A 20,732-nucleotide genomic window follows, 5' to 3' on the forward strand; every position below is an offset into this window, starting at 1 on the left:
ACAAGTTCACTAAGCTCCTCTTAAGATTTATATGCTATATACTGGGTTAACCCTGGAACCAAAGAATCACAAGCAAAATCAACAGACAAAATTTAATATATGCACACAGTTTCATATATAATGCAGCATCACACCATGTAGGGCATTTACTCTGATACATTCAGATATCTTTGAAACACTTCTTAAGGCTACAAAACAGAACATAGAAAAATAAACAGGAATATATGCAACACTTACAAAAAGTGATATGATAAAGAATATAAAGTACTATTTTCCTTTCAACACTTCAAAAGATATTTATATATAGTTTTTTTTACAAGTAACATCACAAATGATCACATCTTCACATGCTTTTAAAGTATTATTTATACTCAGTATAAGGCTATTATTTTTCATACTTAAATTTTTTTCTATCTCTGTAACAATGCAATTTTAATCCATTCAAGTAAATTCAACACCAAAGTTGCTGTTCCCCAGCATTAAGACATGCAATCTCCCCTTTTCTAGGATTTTCTAAAACTTATTTGGGGGGTTTGGGGGGTATCCCAATTAGTGGGAAAGTAAATGGCTGACACTAGTAGTAAAACCTTAGTTCTTTGAGACTGACATGCTGGAACTGAGCCATTATTAAGGTTTTAAACAAGAAGCAAAATATAGTAAACAGAAATAGTGTAGCCAAATATGCATTCTCTTCAGCTACACCAAAATGGACCTTGCTTAGTACCCACAAGTGAAAGACTACAATTCCCTCATCTAAAACTGAAGGTAAAATAAATGAGACATAAATAAATATTGCTAGTTTCTAGGATGGCTGAATGTTTTCTAAACCAGAAATGGTTAGAAAGGAACTTTATTGCACCAAGTCAATCATAAGCAAGTTTGCAGTTCACAGGCATTTTAATTCAATCTTCAGTCACAAAGGAAACATAATGCAAAATATACAGTTTGCATTAACTAAGCACTGTGGTTTGGGAAAACCTACTCCTGCCAAATCAAGGCAGGGTCTGAGCTCAAGTCAGCATGAAAATGAATATATGGGTTACCAGGAAACAGGATGAGAATTACACAGATGCTAGCATCCTGCTGCCAAGGAGTACATGGAACAACAGGAAGATTTTATCTGAGAAGAACTTGAAGAAAAATATACCCAATACTAAACGGGAAAAAATCAAGTTTAGCACAAGCCAAAAGAAGTGACCTTTGGTCATTCTAAACATTTGTTCTTTAAAATGTATATGATCCTGATACAGTGAAGTTCCATAATTTCCAACTCAAAATACAAATGATTCTCACTTCTAAGCATTAGTTTCTCTTATATGGAAACATTGTATGATAAACATTGTATCTCATGTCAACATACCATATGACTCAGTCAGAATGAAGGACAAAAGCTTGCTTGGTTTGACCTCAGCATAAGGCAAATCCCCTGAATACATTTAAAACAAATCTAAAAAAAACAAAACTGACCTTCATGCAAAGACTCATAATTTTAAAACTAATTATCAAAATTCAGAGTTCTTTTATTCCAGAGGTCACTGAGTAAAGTACCATCTGTAAAGTTCTCTTTCAGCACTGTTTCCATCATGTCCTGGAGGTAAATATGGGAAACAGCAAGCAAATCAGTATTTCTTTCAGGAACTATAGAGTATGTTGTTACTCAACTGAGGTAAGACAGTGAAGAAATGAACAGTATTCTTTCCTACCCAATTTTCAACATTTCCAGAAGAAACTGAGAAGATCAAATCCCAGTCAATAAAAGACACTGGAAACACCAATTTCTTTTGGTCTCCTGAGTTTAAATTTACATTGAACTTTTAAATCTGGCCATAATATCTAAAGGTGATTTTCATAAAAACTATCAGATAAACTAATCTTACATTAAAAAATATGAGCTGAGAATAAAGGACCCGCTAATCTCATTCCATAACAACTGATGTTAACTAAGAAAGAAATGGCTTAAGCAGTACCTTCCCCAATTGTTAGAGCTTAGAAGGTGACAACAGAAATTCCTTTCGGCAGGTTCTCTCAGTATTTCCACACAACCATCTCAGTCTTTAAAGTTTTTACTTAGCACCATCATAAAATATCTTTCAAAGTGCTCTCTAAAATCCTGTTACAAAACGTCTAAATGATAATCACTACTCGAATCAGCAGTTACACAGACATTAGGTAATTAAAACAGAGGTAAAATAACCATTATTACAGTACAGTGGAGATTCACTGAGCCTAGCTGGCATCCCAAACAATTCTGTTAAGTTATCAGAGAACCCAGAAAACTCATCTGTTTCAGTTTGTCAAATTCAAGTGAATTGTATTTGCTTTTTTTAAAAAAAAATCCATTTTTGGCTAGGTATATTATACATGGCATGCAAAGAGAAATTACTACTTTATTTGCATAGCGCTCAAACTTCCTGATCAAAAGAGAACATAAAAAAGGGTAGATTTTCACATTAGTATATACAAATGAGAAATAAAAGCTATAGTTATACAGTATAACACAGATTAATGAATACTGTGTTAATTCAAAGTCAAATCTCCAAATGAGGACAGAGTGCAACATGCAAAGGAACTTCTACTGAAATACTGTGAAGACGAAGACAGGAAGGAAGCAGGATTGACAGGTTACCCAAGAGGTAACAAGCTATAAAATGCAAAGCAAAACCACTTTCTAGCAGCATCCTCTAGAAAAGAACTAGAAGTCACAATCATCCTTTTCTGTATAATAGTTCCAGCTGTGACAAATTGAACATGCAAATATAAAGTGATGGACACAGCCAATGGTGCAAAGTGAAAAAACAAAACACAGAACTCTATAGAAACCTGTCAAGCTAAAAATTTTTAACATTTCGTCTCTCAAAATATTTAAATCTGTCAGTGCATTAGTGTTAAAGTGGCATTAAAAAACTTCTGCAGTTTTAACAGATGCAGATTATTTTCAAAATGCATAGCATCTACATTTCTTTCGAGTAGGCACCATATTTACACCAGTGCTAAGAATTCTTGGTGGAAACAGCCATTTCATTGTATTTCCTATTATTTCTTAAACATATGTTCTTGTATGCGATCTCAAGTTCAACAAATACCAAAATTCAAAAATATACCCTATTAATATTAAAAGAACTATATACAACATTTCTAAGACACAGGTTAATAGGCTGCCTTATGTGTAATATTAAAAAGAAGACATTATTCAAGTTTGACAGATATTGAGATGAAAGGCCTTTGGGTTGGAAGCATTTCAAAAGACAACAGTGTTTTAGCCTAAGAACTGTTTGAGCCCAGTTTATGACTAAGGCATTGCATAATAAAATATACATTTCTATTTGGTGCAATGTTATGTTTTGGAATCTATCATGTGTCAAATGGTGTATTTTCTGTCACTTTAGTAAACACTATACAGCACACATTTCCAACATTTGAAATTAAACTTATTTTAAGGAAAAAAAACAAACACTAAATCTATAATGTTTTATATTAAGCTGTTTATAAAAAATACTTTAACAAACTTATTTTCTACTTATGGGGGCAGTCACCCCATAAATAAACAGATTTTGAACAAAGAGAAATGGCAACGCCAGGAATTCACCTGCCCCCTTGAACACATATCCAAAATCTCTTGTCCAGGATAGAAGTGAGGGTAAAGGGGGAGGGGAGGAGATAGTTCCAATTTGGGTTTTTATTTTAATGTATTTTTTTAAAGCCTTTAGAAACATTCCACCTAAGAAAAGTTTCTGCTCTAATACACTGCAACAACAGCCATCAAGTGTGTTGTCCCCGATGGCCATCTCCCATCCCTGACCTCCTCCTATCCCCCCTATAGGGCCGTCCTCTGCCATTTCGATGGTACTGATAACCTTCATCTCGGCTTCTGCTTGGCTGCCCTTTCCACGACTCCTCACCTCTTGTATGTTGATATCCTCCCCTACCAGAATAGCCCCAATCGCTTTTGTACTTCCTGCCTCCATACGTCTGATTATAGAACTGCTTTGATCTACCACTTCGCAGAATATTAGACACTTCATTCTCATCTTCTGAACTCTCTTCTTTTGGTCTCTGTAGTCTGCTATCCACAGAGTTGGCCCCACTGACCACATCAGCAGCAGTCTTAGGATCTTTCACTTTTTCTGTTTTTTCTTTCAGACTTGGAATGGTCTTTTTAGGCTCAGGTTCAACAGGCACAGTTTCTCTCTCTCTGTTTAGATTCTGAGTGGGAAGATGAGCCTTTCCCTCCGCTACTGGAGGGATGGAAACCAATGCCAGATCTGCCTTAGGTGTCTGGGACAACTGCTCTGCCCGGCCTTCATGCTCACTCACATCTGCTTCAGGGAGAGCATGTTGTGTGTCTTCACATCTGGCCTCCTGAAACTCACCTGTTGAAGGTGAACCACCTTGTTTAGACAGATCCAGATTTTCCAGGGGTAGATCCAATTCTCCTTTCTCATCAGAAGGCAGAACAATATTCTGCCTCATTACTGGACTTTCTATGAATCCCTGAAAAGGGTACCCATACCAAACAGGAGGAAAGAAAGGAGGTGCAATGGGAACTGGGCCTAAGAATGGATTAGGTCCAAAGGACGGTTGTGGGAACATATTCTTGCCACTTAGTGACTCTTCATATTCAGCATGAAGAAGATGCCCAGAGTTTTCAGATTCAAGATCAGCCTGGTAAGACAACTGTCCGTGACTTTCAGACACCTGAGATGGAGGGATAACCAAAGGTGAAGAAAATGGTGGTGGTCCAATCTCTGCTTGTGGCATTTGACCATTAACACTGGGCTCAGTCTGCATAGGAAAGTGTGCATCAGCACAAGTACAATCACTTTCATTCTGAGCAGGAGCTTCTTGGAACCAAGGGTTTTGAGGATACACAGGGACAGGGACCTTTGGGTACATCCTGCAGGCTGCCAGGTAAGCCTGGTGCAGAGGATACAGGTAAGAATGTGGGGCCCACATAGGACAACTATATGCCTAAAAGAAACAAACAAACAAAAAAAAAACAGTTAAAAATAAAAACAAAAGGTTGAAAGAAAGTTTAAAGTGGGCTCAAGGTAAGTTTTTTATGTCTACAAAGAGCATATAATCTGCAGTCCAAGAACTACATCACTGTGAGACTCAACATGGAAAGGAAGTACAAAATCAAGACTGCTCTAAAGCTCCATTCCTTGTCCTATCCTGAAACCAATCCCAAGTCCTGTATAGATGTTGACAAATGACAATAAATGAACCTACCCAAGATTATCATGACCATTAATTTCATTCTTTGGATATAACTGCACGAAAACAATTATGGGTGATACGGATCTCAAAAGCCACCAACAACAAGCACTTGAGCCTCCAGCTTCAAGTATCTCAATCACTGGCTGTTTAGCTCGACTTGCATTTGTATTTTGGTTCTATCGCTAGCTCACTGTGTGTGACCCATGCCAACTAAATAACTGGTCTGGACCTGCTCTACCAGAAAAATCTAGTATAGGAGTAGATGACCCCCAAGATTAGCACTCCACAGTTCTAGGAGACCCCAGAGCACTCTGCAAAGATAAAAGTGAGACTCCTAATCAGAGAAGGGTGATACTGAAAATGAAGGATGTCAAATCCTTTGCCTACAAAGTATCAACAAAAGACCAAAACACACGCACACGCACACGCACACACACAATTTACCAGCTAAGTGGCTACCTTTAGCCAGAGCCAAAATTAACTAGATAAATATAAATTTAGGCAAAGAAATGCAGTAGATGGTGAAATTAACCAAGTCTCCTTTTATGAATTGGTCACTAGGCTACAGTAGGGCACTTCATTTCATATTTTAACAGTCTAGGACCCACAGAAATCAATCCAAGACAGGAGACAACACAGCACTGACAAGGACAAAGAGTTCCCCAGCCTCTCTAAGACAAACTATTGTTTGACTGACCACTTCCTAAAGGAGACCTCCACTCCACTAGTGAACACCCCACCTTCTATAGGGGTACTTTTACATGGTATTTCCTTGAACCTTTAAACAATGAGGCAAGTCGAAGACTGCTACCCTCGTTCCATAAATTCAAAAAGCTAGGCTCAGATACATTAAATGACTTGTCCAGAGCTAACCAGCTAAAAAGTGATGGAGCAGAACTTCAAACCCAGATGGCTCACTTAATCCCTCAGTGAGGGTATTTCCATTAGGCCACCCAGGGACAGAGGCATCTCCTAAACATACTCACAGGGTTAAATCACTGCCCATTAAAAGGAAAACCAACCAAAAATTGGAGCCCCAATCACCACCAAAAAGAGACATACCGCACAATTCTGAAAATGCTAGTACTGAAGATAATGAGGTTTAGTAAATCTTAGGGTATTTACTCTTAGGATAATTAAATAATTAGAATTTAAATCTGTTTACTTGAAAATAATTTTAAAATGATAAAATGTAAATACCTTTACACCAAGATTGAAGAAGAATCGAAGAATGTTCTTATCTAAAAATAAATAACAATCATCACTCAATATAATTATACATTCAAAAGCTTTTTTTCATTATTCTCAAACAATATATAGTTCTAAGACATTTTTACCTACTAGAATTGTTTTCTCTAGCCTGTGCTATAAAACATGGAGAAAAAACTAATATAACCAAAACGAGGCTCTGTTTCTATAGGGTAATTCCAGGTTCAATATACTTTGTCTATGCTACTTACAACTAAGTTCCAAAATACCTTAAATTGAGATTTTTATCTGATTTAAATTAACTCTTTGTGAAGGAAACTCAGGTGTTCACTGTTTTTCCTTTTCAACTTCTCCTTGGGATTTAAAATATTATGAAATAAAAATGTTGGGGGTTAAAGGTAAAGCCAACATAAACCTAACTCATTACTAACATAAGATTAATAGGATAATATCAGCTAAGGTATTCATTTGACATTAGCCAAGTTTACTCACAGACTCAAACATCAAGCCACTGAAAAATAAAACAAAAGTATCCACAAAAATCCAGATAGGGAGCATATAGACAGTCATTGCATTACCTTTTCTAGACTTAGGAAATTTTGCACCTTTAAAAAAAGGGGACAGGCAAATTTAAAAAGAATTCTTTTAAAAATATATATATTGTTGCATGTAGTACTGTAATGACAGCTATTATTTATTATATTCGTTCCCTATAATTTTTTCATTGAGTAATTAGTGATGGAAAAAGGCAGTAAATGTTTAGTTATTTGGTTATTAATTCAAAATGGTTTTAAACAGTTCTTTAAAAAATGATGGGGCGGGGGGAGGTGAGGAGATCAGGGTGCAGCTACCAAACACATAAAAAAACATAATCCAATCAAACACAAGCTGAAGCAGAGAGTGAGTGACTAATAGCCAAACCTCTGCTATCCTTTCCCAAGTAGAGACTAACATGACAACATGACCTCTGACCTCTACTTACATCTCTCACTGACCCTGTATCAGTACATGACAAATAAAATCAGTTTTAACTTGGAGAAGCAGCTCACCTTTAGGCAGGTCCTCCCCAGTATGACACAGTGAATAAGGTGGTGCAATGGCTCTATCTCCCTTTTCATTACAAGGAAACCCAGGGTAGAGTGGGTCTTGGTAAAGGCTCAGTGTCTGAGGCAAAGGCATCAAGGGCTGGTTAACTGCCTGTATTGACACAGGAACTGGAGAGGGTGTTAAATGAGCTTGGGACACAGCAGAATCAGGTCCAGTGGTCAGGGTCTGTGTCACTGATAAAACAGGGATTTGAGCAGGGACACCTACAAAAGAAAAGAAATAAAAAACTATAAAAAGATGAAAATAATTTTCTACAAATATTTTTACATTAAGCTAAAAAGTAAAGAATGCTATATTAACCAGGGACCCTCCTGACATACAGGAGAAAATGAACCCAGGAAACAAGCTCTGCATCAATGTGGTCTGAGTGTAGCTCTTACAAACATATGTGCACAGAGCCTGGCAAAGGGTTCAATGAGGGTCATTAGAACTGGTCCATGGGGAATGAAACTTTGGTGTCAGTGCTGAGCAACCAAAGCAACCAGTGGAGATAACCAGCTCACACATCTTCCTCCTGGGATGTTGAGGGCATATCTCAAATGAATTCCACACTGGAAGCAGAGAAGAGCAGAGGATTGCAAAAAGAGGCTCCATATAGCTAACCTTACTCTGAGGTCAAGCTCTCACTCGAGCATTTGAAGTCTCTAACTTGGAAAGCTTATGTTGGATGGGTCATTGGATATTTAAAACTAGTAACTAACCTGTTGGTCCAAAAGATGTAGGCTCACTTGGCCAGGCTGGCACAGTGGCTGGTAAAGAAGGCACCGCAGGAGCTAGATGTACCTCTGGAGAAACCAGAAGGGGAGCTGGATTTGACAAAGACACATGTTCTGCTGGCTTCTTCAAAGAGAAAGGGTGGAAAGAGATATCGAGTTCATTTTAACCACCAAATGTACTCTGAGTTGCCTACCTTTCTACTGCAGCTTTTATATAAATGGTTTTTCTGGTTTTATAAATGAAAGGAAAAAAGCTCAGTGGCTAAAAATCCCACACAAACAAATTTGATCCTAACCAGGGATTGCCTGCCGAAAGTCACAGAAGTCATTGGCAGAGTTAGAAACAAACTTTGAAGCATTGAACACAATGCTTTTAAGGCAAGGAAGCAAAACCATTAAAATCACTTTGAAATTCATGAATTACTAAGAATAGTTCTTCACACGAAGACATGCCACAAAACTGAATATGCTTTCTAACTGACATAAGGATGTTAACTGAATGGCAAAGACTACAACCTTTCTCTACGCCTGTATTAGACCAAGAATCAAAATGCCTGCTGGAACTCAGGTTTCTTCATCATTAAATTCAAAAGTTGGTGATATGGCTCTTTAAACATTTTTTTTTCTAATCTCTTTAGTACAGTCTAACCATTACATTCCCTACCATCTATAAAATAACTGTTAAGAATGCAGACAACTGAAAAGTTTTTAAAGTAGAAATTTCCAAAAATCAAATTTTCAAGCCAACCCACCAAATATAAACTTATTCAAAATCAATTCAGAAGAATGACTTCTATGTCCAAAAAATAGTATATCTAAAAATAATACCCAAAAAAACTGGGAACATTCTAAACAACAGCATTATAAAAAATCACAGCTATCCAAATTATGATGTTAAAATATATCCTCCCATTTTCTATATAGATGTTTTCTGTTTTTAAATGTTATCAAATACAGAGCTAAGAGAAGGGAGCCTTCTATGTCAGATGCAACAATGTACTTACTTGTTCTGCAGGAGGTGGGCACTCTAATTTCTTTGACTTTGATGGTGATGAAATTCTTGCACACTTATCATCACTAATATTCTTTAGAAGCAAAAAAAAAAACCAAAAAAAACCCATAATTTTGTATTTCAAACACCCACCCACATTCTAGGATCATAGTGGTTGCCTTTATTGTGCACTCTACCTGCACCTGATTGAACCCTCTCGACTATTTCTTTTTCAATTACATCTAGTCTTCATCAGATAGTAATACTACCTGCACATCTTTATATCAAACTACTGGGACATTTTTATTGGGGACGTAGTTTCAAAGAGCACACTTTTCCTTTAAAAACCTCAGCCTACTGCCCTGGCCAGGTGGCTCAGTTGGTTAGAGTGTCGTCCCATGCACCAAAAAGGTTACGGGTTCAATTACTGGTCGGGCACTTACAGGTGGCAGCCAATCAATGTTTCTCTCTCACACACATCAATGTTTTTCTCCTTTCCTCTCTCTAAAATCAATGAACATACCCTCAGGTGGAGATTTTTTTTTAAATCTCATTCTACTATAGATTATTGGAAAAGCTACTTCCAACCAATTCAGAAAGGTCACCATAATGTACCCTACAAGAAATGGTTACAGTTTGTGAGTGAATCCTCCTCAAGCACTACTATCTTTTCCCCATTTTTTCTCTACTTTTCTACTTCCCTAACAGTTATCAAATGAAGTCACCATCTCCTACTGCTTCTTCCTGATATATTAGTATCACAGTGTTACAAGGAAAATGAAAAGATGCAATTAGTATTTAAAACATTTACCTCTGATGTGCTTGGCCCAGGTTTTTTATCCAGGTGAGTATGTCCATGGCTAGAGTCTGTAACAGATCAAGATTTAAAAAAAAAGACAGCATCAGCCACTTTGAAGACAGAAAAACAAAATATAAAAATAAAGAAAGCCAAAAGTACTATTTGCATCATGTTTAGTCGGTGAAAATACAGTTTTCAGAATGCTATTTATTTAAAGGAGCATTAGCCTGAGTCAGCAACAGTGAGATATATGACATTAAACTGCTCAATGATTTTAAAACGGTTCTTTTTCCAATGGATGACTTTAAACCAGACACGGAACTCCAGTACATGCTTTCAAATGATGAAGTAACATACCTTTATCTTTTCGTTCTTCGGTATCCATTCTCCGCCTGCTTCCTTTTCTATCACTCACATATGATGATTTTCTCTGGACACATGGATTGCTACTCTGAGAAGATGACTGATTGACTGATGAGCTCTTCAAATAAACAAAACCCAACACTTTGTGTTAAAGATTTACCCATAAATATACTCTTTGTACATCTGATTAAAAATCTCAAAATTCATAGCCGTGTCTTTATACTTCCAAAAATAGGGCCTAAGATTCATACTTAATTACGTCCTCTATAGTTATAGGCTTATTAATAAGTCTAAGTATTAGGCAATCAGACAGACCTTTGGCCTAAATTATTTTAACACTTCTTCGTATCCTTATTTGGGAAAGCTGCTCTGACCAAACTTTCATCTTGTAATTTATACTTTCATTCTTTGCACAAATAGCAAGCACCCTTCATACAAACCTTCAAAAACAGCTATTACAGAGCCACAGTCCTTTGGGGGGGAAAGATACCCAAGTGCAAATTAACAGATACAGTGCACTGTGATTGTTATTCACTGAAATGCTACTGACCCTCAGCAAATCATGTAAGCTCTGCATGAGATCTAACCTTGTAATTGGTGTAACAAAGGAACTGGAATAAGTCAGGTTTTCAAGCTAAATTATCACTGAAGATCCTCTCCTGTTCTGGTACTAAGTAAATATTGCACAGAGCTGAGAAGAGGATCTTAGCCTTTTGTGACAGGAGTTTACTAGAAGACAGGATTCCAACTGTCAACTAGTTATCTAAAAATGATGAGCATGACTCCATTCTGACAATCAAAAATTTCACATTGTATTCCTACATTACAGTAGTCATATTCTTACCATTCACTAACTGAAAACGGACAAAAAGCTATGAATACAAGCTTAACTGATTTGTGCCTTTTTTAAAATCTAAATATGGGAAAATAACATGTTACATAAAGATAAATATACTTAACACACAACCCATGTCTAATTCACATATGGATGTGGGAACTTTTTCCAATAATTCCTAAGCTCCAAACCCTATGCCAGACTGAACTATTAGTCCAGAGGAGCTGTTTTCAACCAAGCATCTCACACCTCTAAAAAGATTCCACAGAGGCCAGTGGACAGATAATTGAGTGTGAGGGACATTATTTAATGTTTTACATCGGTATACTGGGAAGCCTCCTGTAACATTTCATTTTGTTTAATCTACTGTTGAGAAAAGGTGTCCAACCAACATTCTGGATCACATGTCATTTAGTACCACTTTCCAGTACTTAAAAGACCATGGTTTCCAGTGTCCCAAACTGAATCACATTCCCCTATCCTGCCAATGAACCCTCTTCACAGACCACTGACTTCACTCTACATGAGAACTGTTTCCCCTTCTGACTCCACCAAAATAATTAAGAAACCTAAAGAGCCCTACCTGGTTTGGCTCAGTGGATAGAGCCTTGGCCTGTGGACTGTAGGGTCTCAGTTCAATACTGGTCAAGGACACATGCCCAGGTTGTGAGCTCGATCCCCATTAGGGGGCTTGCAGGAGGCAGCCAATTAATGATTCCCTTTCATCATTGATGTCTCTCTCTCCCTCTCCCTTCCCCTCTGAAATCAATAAAAATATATTTTAAAAAAAAGAAGAAGAAACCTAAAGATAGAGACCATCTCTTTCATCAGAGAAGCATCCATCACAGCCGTGTCAAACACAGAGCAAGGGCAAAGACACCAGATTCCATGTACTTCCACCTCCAACAGCAAACACTGAGCAGCTCTTACTATATATAATTTTAGGTGCTGGTGTGTTTAATAAGGAACACTGAAAAGACTTTCTGATTTTATGGATGTAGCTTAACTGAATATAAATGTATCTTGTTACTTTGGCTAGCAACATATTTTAATTCAAAATACTAACCTAGAAGTGAGCTAACCAATTTACTTGCCTCAGCTCTAACACCAACTAATACCTTTAAACTTCACATTCCTCATGAAAAGGAGGGACGGTTACATTCAGTTTATTTTTTTGTTGTTGTTGTTATTTAAATCCTCTCCCAAAGACATTTTCTTTGATTTTTTAGAAGGGAAGGGAGTGTGGGGATGGGAGGAGAGAGAAAAAAACATTGATGTCTGAGAAACATCGATCAGTTGTCTCCAGCACACACTCCAACCAGAGCCAGGGACCTAACCAGCAACCTAGGCATGTGCCCTGACAGGAACACGTCTTTTGATATACGGGATGATGCCCCTACCAACTGAGCCACACCGGCCAGGGCAAGGTACCCTTCAGTTTACAAATTATTAGTCTTATAGATTAATATAAAGTTACGGTTTAATATAAAAACTACAGTTGACCCTTAAACAACATGGGACTTAGGGGTGCCAACTTCTCCCAGGCAATTGAAAACCTGTGAATAACTTTAATTCCCCGAAAACTTAGCTCCAGGTGCCCTCAGTATTACATAGGGAATTTGTACCTGGACTCCAAACAGACACCAAAATCCATGGATGCTCAAGTCCCTTATATAAAATGACCTAAAAGAATGCACACAGCTAGTCTTCCACATCCACAGATTCTGTGGTTGAATCTGCAGATGGGGAACCAGGGGAATTCAGAGGGCCAACTGTAGTTACTGAAAAAAAATCTGCATTGTAAGTGGACCCACACAGTTCAAACACATGTTGTTCAAGAGTTAACTTCTATTAAGGAGAGATTTCAAACCAATAACTTTTAAAATCTCTTTTTATACATACAGAAAGGGCTGGGAAAGCGTGTTCATCTCGGTTTTGAATCTCATAAAGTAATCGAGATTCTTCTATAGCTTGCTTCTCTCTGCGCTCTTCTGGGGAAAGGCCAAAATAATTAGATTCTCGACTGGCGTGCTCAAAATCCTCAACTCTCTCACGATCAGGTTTTCTGTTAAATAAAACATTTTTGTCACAAAAAAAAAAGGCAAATGTATTGATTACCTAAAATAAAATAACCTGTTTTGTCAATACAAATATTTGACTAATATTTTGCTACACAGTGACCACAGACCTTTTGGCAACCTGATTAATAAATGTTTACCAAACGGAATCTCCTGTAGCATCATGCACGCTACATTAACAGAATCAAGAAGATAAACTTACAATAGGGAGAGGTAGAAAAAAAGTGATATAGAAATAATTGAGGGGTTTTTTTTCCTTTTCATCAGAGCAGAAATTTAAGTACTGAATATATTTCTTTACCCCACATTTTAATACTTTCATAAGAATTCACTTTCAAAAGAAAGGGAAAGTTATTAGTTTAGGTCTCAAAAGCATTCTACTTCTCAGTTCTAAGTAAAGGGCAACATCAAAGGAAACAAGAGGACCATCCTCTGCTTTTTGATACCACCAAGGGAGATGTAAAGCTACAAAGAACAAATATTAAAATGTGCCAGGCTAGATACTAACCACATCTCAGTATAATTTTGGTCAAACAAGGATGAAAAAAAATTCATGAATACAACTTAGTAGCCTATAACACATTCCTATTGATTTTGTATGACTTGTAATTATAGGCAATATGAATACTATTTGCACCGTGTCTAACAGTTTCACAACAGTGGGAAATGAAAAGTCAAAACCTAAAGGAAAAATTCGTTATCACAATCTGAACATATAATCCGAACAAAAGTGGGAAGTGATTTTTTTACATCTGACATAAGGAACAGCCACTTTGCCCTCAGATAGTACCACTTAAAAATCACACCCTAATTCCAACAGGGCAAATGTAACCCCAACAGTACTGGGGGGAAAAAGCAGGGGAGCAAAATGGACCCTCATAATCTTTGACCAGTCCTTCTCAAACCCCAGTCACAGAAGACTCCAAAGAGGACTCAGCAAATGCCAGCAGTCTGGAAAGTTAACACAACCTTATACCATGTCCATCCTGTCACCAAAACTGTCCATCTTATCCTCACCCACTACAAAGAGAACCAAATCCTCCCTATTTGCCCCTAACTGTAGGAAAAATATTCAGCAGTGATATTACTATCATTTTCAGCATTCACATAATGCAACCACAAACAGCAACCCTGCTTGGTTTTTATTACACTTTTATTTTTTTTCAAAGAAAGAGACAAATGAGAAAGAAATGAAAGGTGAGAGGTCATGAGGGGTCTCATGACTAACATTAAGATTCTGTTCTGGCCGAAACCGGTTTGGCTCAGTGGACAGAGCGTCGGCCTACGGACTGAAATGTCCCAGGTTCGATTCCGGTCAAGGGCATGTACCTGGGTTGCGGGCACATCCCCACTGGGGGATGTGCAGGAGGCAGCTGATCGATGTATCTCTCTCATCGATGTTTCTAACTCTCTATCCCTCTCCCTTCCTCTCTGTAAAAAATCAATAAAATATATTAAAAAAAAAAAAAAGATTCTGTTCTGTAAGTAGAATAATTCAAAACTAATGCGTTGAACATTAGAAAGATAAACTCTAATGGGTTTAAATCCAGGGGACTGTTAACTATAAAATTCTAGACTTAATTTTTTTAAGTCTTACTTTAAATATTTGATCATCAGCAGTCTCTAAATTTCTTTTAATAATAAAACCCACTCCATACATACAGTGAAGGCATACTAACTGCAAATACAAATAGGTTTCTATGTAATCAATCACAATGGCAAACATTCTCTAAAGCTTCATGCCTATGTATTACGTACTGCCTTCTGCCATCATGTTTCATATACCAAGTAATATACAGCTAACACACAAAGCAGAAACTGATCCTAAGGCTACAGAGACATTTCATATCTGTCTGATCATTCTACCAATGCCTAGGAGATAGGATTGATTCAACAGCAGAAACATACTGGATATAAATTGTTTGTGGTAAACAAAAGTATATTTCAAATTAGCCATTTAGTAGCCCATGTGTATTTTCTTTTTTAATCTTCAAGACACTGAAGAGTATAGAGTTTCCTTGTATTCAAGGGGAAAAAATGCTTCTTTTCCAGTCTATTAAAAAAAATAAAATTCATTTCTATCTATGACCTTCCTATGTTTACTTCACATTTTTAGGTTTCCAAAGTCTATATTCAAAATAAGTCAGATCTCCTAGGTACTTTGCCTGCCTTGAGTTAGATGCCACCAAATGCTAGTGGAGTCTGGTCAATATCCAAACAACAGGCTTCATCCATAACTAGTTGATTAATGAGCACAAATTCTGTCTGTTGGGAGAGGTCACCCACCATGGGCCGGGATTGTCCCTGCAGAGAGGACTACACGCAACAGCAGAAGCAGGAGAGATGCATGGAACAGATTATCCCCTGGAGTCTTTGAGATAGCATGGCCCTAGTAACAACTTGAGTTCAGAATTCTAGCCTCCAGAATTTAGTCAATTTCTGTTGTTTTAGGCCACCCCGTTTGTGGTACCTTGCTACAACAGCCCCAGGAAACTAACACAGTAATAGTAACATGTCAGCCTAAGAACCTACAATTGTCTTGAAGATGTTATGTTATATAAACGATCTTTAATGAAAAAATGTTAAGTATATCCCAAGAAAGGGAAATGCCCAAATGCCAAAAATAAAGGAACTAGAGACTAGAACTTGTCAAGCACATAAGCTGATGCTACAGCTGTTCAGATAATAGGGGAGAGAGAGGCACAGGTCACAGTCACCTAGAAGGGCTGAGGTGCCCAGAGACATGGCCATATTTGCATGAAAGAACAGCCTCCACTTAAGACACACCCTCTCAAATAAAGCTTCTTTAAAGGGATATAAACTACTCCATGGAAGGGCAGATTAAGAAAAAAATAAAATCCATAATACAGGAAATTATGACCCTGAAGTTCACCTGTGTCTGGATATTCAGTCAGAATGCTGATAATCATGATTACATGAACCTCAACTTGTAGCTCCATTTGGTATTAGACACATTAACCCAAATAATACAAAGTTATTAGAACAAAGTAAACCAACCATCTTAACTGATTTAACTTCCTATATAAAGGAAAACATCCTCACCCTCCAAGAAATTAGAAATGCCATTTGGAATTCAGTATTTAACTTATAACAAACTACCAGACAACTATTAAGTGCCAGAATAAGACCTGGCTAAGATCTCCCAAATCATTGGGGGGAAAAATTATTCAAAAATAATGACTAACTCTCCAAAAATTCATCTGGAATAAAAAAAAAGACCCTGAATAGCCACAGCAATCCTGAGAAAGAAGAACAAAGTTGGAGGGATCACAATACCAGATATCAAGCTATATTACCAAGTGACAGTTCTCAAAACTGCCTGGTACTGGCACCAAAACAGACATATAGACCACTGGAACAGAACAGAGAACCCAGAAAACGACCCAAGCCATTATGCTCAAGTGATATTTGACAAAGGAGGCAAGAGCATACAATGAAGTCAAGACAGTCTCTTCAATAAATGGTGCTGGAAAATTTGGTCAGATACATGCAAAAAAATGAAACTAGATCATCAACTTACACCATACATAAAAACAAACTCAAAATGGCTAAAGGACTTAAATGTAAGACGGGAAACCATAAAAATCCTACGAGACTCCATAGGCAGCAAAATAGCAGACATATGTTGCAGCAATATCTTTACAGGCACAGCTCCTAGGGCAATGGAGACTAAGGAGAAAATAAACAAATGGGACTACATCAAAATAAAAATCTTCTGCACAGCAAAAGAAACCATCAACAAAACAACAAGAAAGCCCACTGAATGGTAGAACATATTTGCCAATAATATTTCTGATAAGGGTTTAATCTCCAAAATTTACAGAGAACTCATACAACTTAACAAAAGGAAGATAAACGATCCAATCAAAAAATGGGCAAAGGATCTACTAAATAGACACTTTTCAAAAAAGGACATACAGAAGGCCCATAGACATATGAACACATGCTCAAAGTCATGAATCATCCGAGAGATGCAAATCAAAACAACGAGATACCATCTCACACCTGTCAAAATGGCTATCATCAACATATCAGCCCTGGCCGGTTTGGCTGAATGGATAGAGTAGGCCTGTGAACGGAAAGGTCCGAGGTTCAATTCCAGTCAAGGGCACATGCCCCAGTTGTGGGCTCGATCCCCAGTAGGGAACTTGCAGGAGGCAGCTGATCCATGATTCTCTCTCATTGTGAATGTTTCTATCTCTCTCTCCCTCTTCCTTCCTCTCTGAAATCAATAAAAAAATAATTTTAAAAATCAACAAATGACAAGTGCTGGTGAGGATGTGAAGAAAAAGGAACCCTCATGCACTGCTGGTGGGAATGCAGACTGGTGCAGCCACTGTAGAAGACAGTAATGGAGTTTCCTCAAAAAGTTAAAAATGGAACTCCCATTTGACCCAGTGATCCCACTTCTAGGACTATATCCCAAGAAACCAGAAACACCAATCAGAAAGGATATATGCATCCCTATGTTCATAGCAGCACAATTTACAATAGCTAAGATTTGGAAACAGCATAAGTGCCCATCAGCAGATGAGTGGATGAAAAAACTGTGGTACATCTACACAATGGAATACTATGCCACTATAAAAAAGAAGAAACTTTTACCATTTGCAACAGCATGGATGGAACTAGAGAGCATTATGCCAAGCAAAATAAGCAAGTCGGAGAAAGATAAATATCACATCATCTCACTCATATGTGGAATATAATGATCAACATCATTTGATTAACAAGAAAAAAAGAGACAAATTGGGAGGGGGGGTCAATTGGGGAAAAGGGAGACACATGTAAAACTTTAGACAAAAAATAAATAAATAAATAAAATAAAGATGACTTACTCTGCAAAGTTACTTTATTTCTTTAAAGAGAACTATGAAGAACTGAAATCCTCACATAGTATTTTATCAACAATACTTTTAATATTATTCTATAACTAAAAGCATGAAATGTGGCAAATAAAAGAAAATGCCCCTCTCTTACCTTATGATCTGTGAAGGTGTCCTGCTAAGATTCTTGTGCTCACTAGAGGGTTTCTGAGACGGTGACCCTGCAGAATGACTAGAGAATGCATGCTGTCTTACTCCCGAAGGGTGCTGGAGTCGAGGAGGTAGTGCTGATGGAGCTTTTACTGTCTTGCTTGAATTCTTTGGCCCTCTATAATCTGCATCTGTGACAAGAATCCAAAAATACCTCATAATTTCCTATGATCAACAATGCCATGTATCTTTACCCCTCCCCCCAAAAAAGAATAACTTGATGTGCTCTTACCAGAATGGAAATTTTGTCCAGAAGGGGTAGGTTTTTTCATCTTCTTCCCTGACACTGTGTTCCAGCTTTCTGAGGGAGGTGGTTTGAGGGTCTTCGGTGAGTGCCTTCAAAAGGAAGGAAAAGACATGTAATAATTTAAAATGCTCATAGTAACAATATCTACTTAAGTATTCAGCATAGCTATTTTATTTGTAACTTACATAAAAATTTCCAGCTTTAGTTCTTATATTAAAAATAAAGTACAAACAAAGCCATTTAGCAACCCAGATGTAATTCTAATAAATAAAAGATAACATAAATCAAAAGCATGTTTTCAAACCCAAAAATACCAGAAGACAAAAAGGCCTTAAATCACAATCGAAGCAAAAGATTTGAGGAATGATTGCTATTAGCTGTGATAAACGTACTGTCATTCAGGTGGGGAGAGGCAGGAGCCCTTACTGTGCTAGAGACACATAAAAGTACCTACATGTCTATGAGAAATGGTATAACGTCTGAATTTTTTTAATTATTCCAATTCCATTTATAAAAAGGGTTAGGGAAAATAGATTAGGAAAGACTGCCAAATGCTGTTAACTGATGAACCAGGATGATGGTATATTAGAGTTCACTGCACTATGCTCCTGACATTTATGTATGATTGAAGTTTTCCATAGTAAAGTTTAGGTGTGACTTACTACCTTTATCTCTAATAAGGGCAGCAGCAACTAAAATAAAAGGTATTCTAAAGTAACATTGTAAATCTACCATAAAATTTTACTCCGTCTGACATTTATTTAAAATTAATTACATGCAATTCAGTACCAAATAATATTAGGAATGAATATGATCTCTATCCTCCAAAGCTCCCACTTTATAGTTATAAAAGTCAATTTCCCAAACTGCCTTTGTGAAGAAGGGCACATTTTAAACAGTAATGGGCAAAATGAGTTTTCTTTTATATCATCATGCAAAAGACTAAATTTAAACTCTATTTTTCAAAAGCTCTGAACAAATATTTCTACACATAGGCAACACCTTTAAGTGAATCTGAAAATGCACAAAGCCATTTTGAAATGCTCGTGATTACATGAGGCAAGTTGAAAAGACAGTAAATGCCTTAGTTGAAGAGCAGTACATACTTCCTTCCAACTTCTTCAACCAAAACTGGTCCGTTCTCAGAATGAACCCCTTGAAGGTCTGCAGTAGAAAATTTTCCATTGTGATCCAACCTAACCTGTTGAACAATTCCAGAAAGATCAGTCATCTGCTTCCTTGCATTAATGATCAGTTTTTAAAATTTATTGTTTCCAATTAAAGAGAAAGTGAAATGTATATTGTTAAACACAAAACTAATTTCAAAACAGTATACAATAATATGTTTCTCTGTGTTTACCCTTCCAAAATTGTTCTAAATTACTATCCTAAATAGTTCAAGTAGTAGTAGCAACATCTATTAAGGCTCTTAACAAGAGAGGCATCTTGTCCTGGTCCTCCAAGTCAGGACTGTGGCACAACACAACCAGGATTCCAGGCCTGGGATTTTTACTTACCGGCAATATGACCTTGGGCAAGTTACTTCTCATACTTCAGTGTCTTCATATGCAAAATAAGGCTAATAATAGTACCAAAGTCATAGGACTCATGGAGATGGAATGAGGTATGTATCATATACATGAAGGACGCGACAGTATTATTATAATTACTATGTGTAACTGTGACCTTTCTCCTCCCTAAAAATAGATCTGTTATCTGTTCTCTACATGGTATTTTCCAAGAGTAAACTGTGATAGGAGAGTAAGCCCTGAGGTGTTTCTATAATCAAACAATACACAATGAATAGGGGATCTGGCATGACTACACCAGGAGCACTAAGAGCCCACCCGTGTTGCATGGCTTTGAGTACCCTCGTACTTTTATTAGTAGACAAAGTCCTCTAACTGAGGTTTCATTCTTCACAAATCAAAATAGGACACTTTGCCTTCCTCTCTTTAACAATCAAAAATATTTTCCCGACATTTTTTATCAAAAGTTAAAACTGTATCTTACATGTTCACCTGAGTAAACAAGTCATCTTTGACTCCTAGCAGTTTACACAATAAAGTTTCAATTAAATTTTATCCAAGTTAAAGTAGTAGAATTAGAAACA

The 20,732-nt window shown here is 37.1% G+C and overlaps 1 protein-coding gene across 5 annotated transcripts in view; it reads right to left on the reverse strand.

Moving 5' to 3' along the window:
- Positions 1-78: 78 nt before the first annotated feature.
- Positions 79-20,732, reverse strand: part of OTUD4 (OTU deubiquitinase 4) — a 46,780-nt gene continuing 26,126 nt past the window's right edge. For 3 of the 5 annotated variants that reach the window (XM_036312201.1, XM_036312204.1, XM_036312205.1), the window contains 11 exons: positions 19,726-19,820; positions 18,605-18,708; positions 18,317-18,503; positions 13,140-13,302; positions 10,397-10,520; positions 10,052-10,107; positions 9,254-9,334; positions 8,235-8,373; positions 7,476-7,736; positions 6,418-6,458; positions 79-4,968 (listed from right to left, as the gene is read on the reverse strand). In XM_036312201.1, coding sequence (XP_036168094.1) covers positions 3,760-4,968; positions 6,418-6,458; positions 7,476-7,736; positions 8,235-8,373; positions 9,254-9,334; positions 10,052-10,107; positions 10,397-10,520; positions 13,140-13,302; positions 18,317-18,503; positions 18,605-18,708; positions 19,726-19,820 — 2,460 coding nt within the window. In that variant the 3' untranslated portion in view covers positions 79-3,759. The remainder of the gene's footprint in view (positions 4,969-6,417; positions 6,459-7,475; positions 7,737-8,234; positions 8,374-9,253; positions 9,335-10,051; positions 10,108-10,396; positions 10,521-13,139; positions 13,303-18,316; positions 18,504-18,604; positions 18,709-19,725; positions 19,821-20,732) is intronic. The other 2 variants (XM_036312202.1, XM_036312203.1) reach the window with 2 other exon arrangements.

This window comes from Myotis myotis, unplaced genomic scaffold, assembly GCF_014108235.1.
Source record: "Myotis myotis isolate mMyoMyo1 unplaced genomic scaffold, mMyoMyo1.p scaffold_m19_p_6, whole genome shotgun sequence".
Taxonomy (NCBI): domain Eukaryota; kingdom Metazoa; phylum Chordata; class Mammalia; order Chiroptera; family Vespertilionidae; genus Myotis; species Myotis myotis.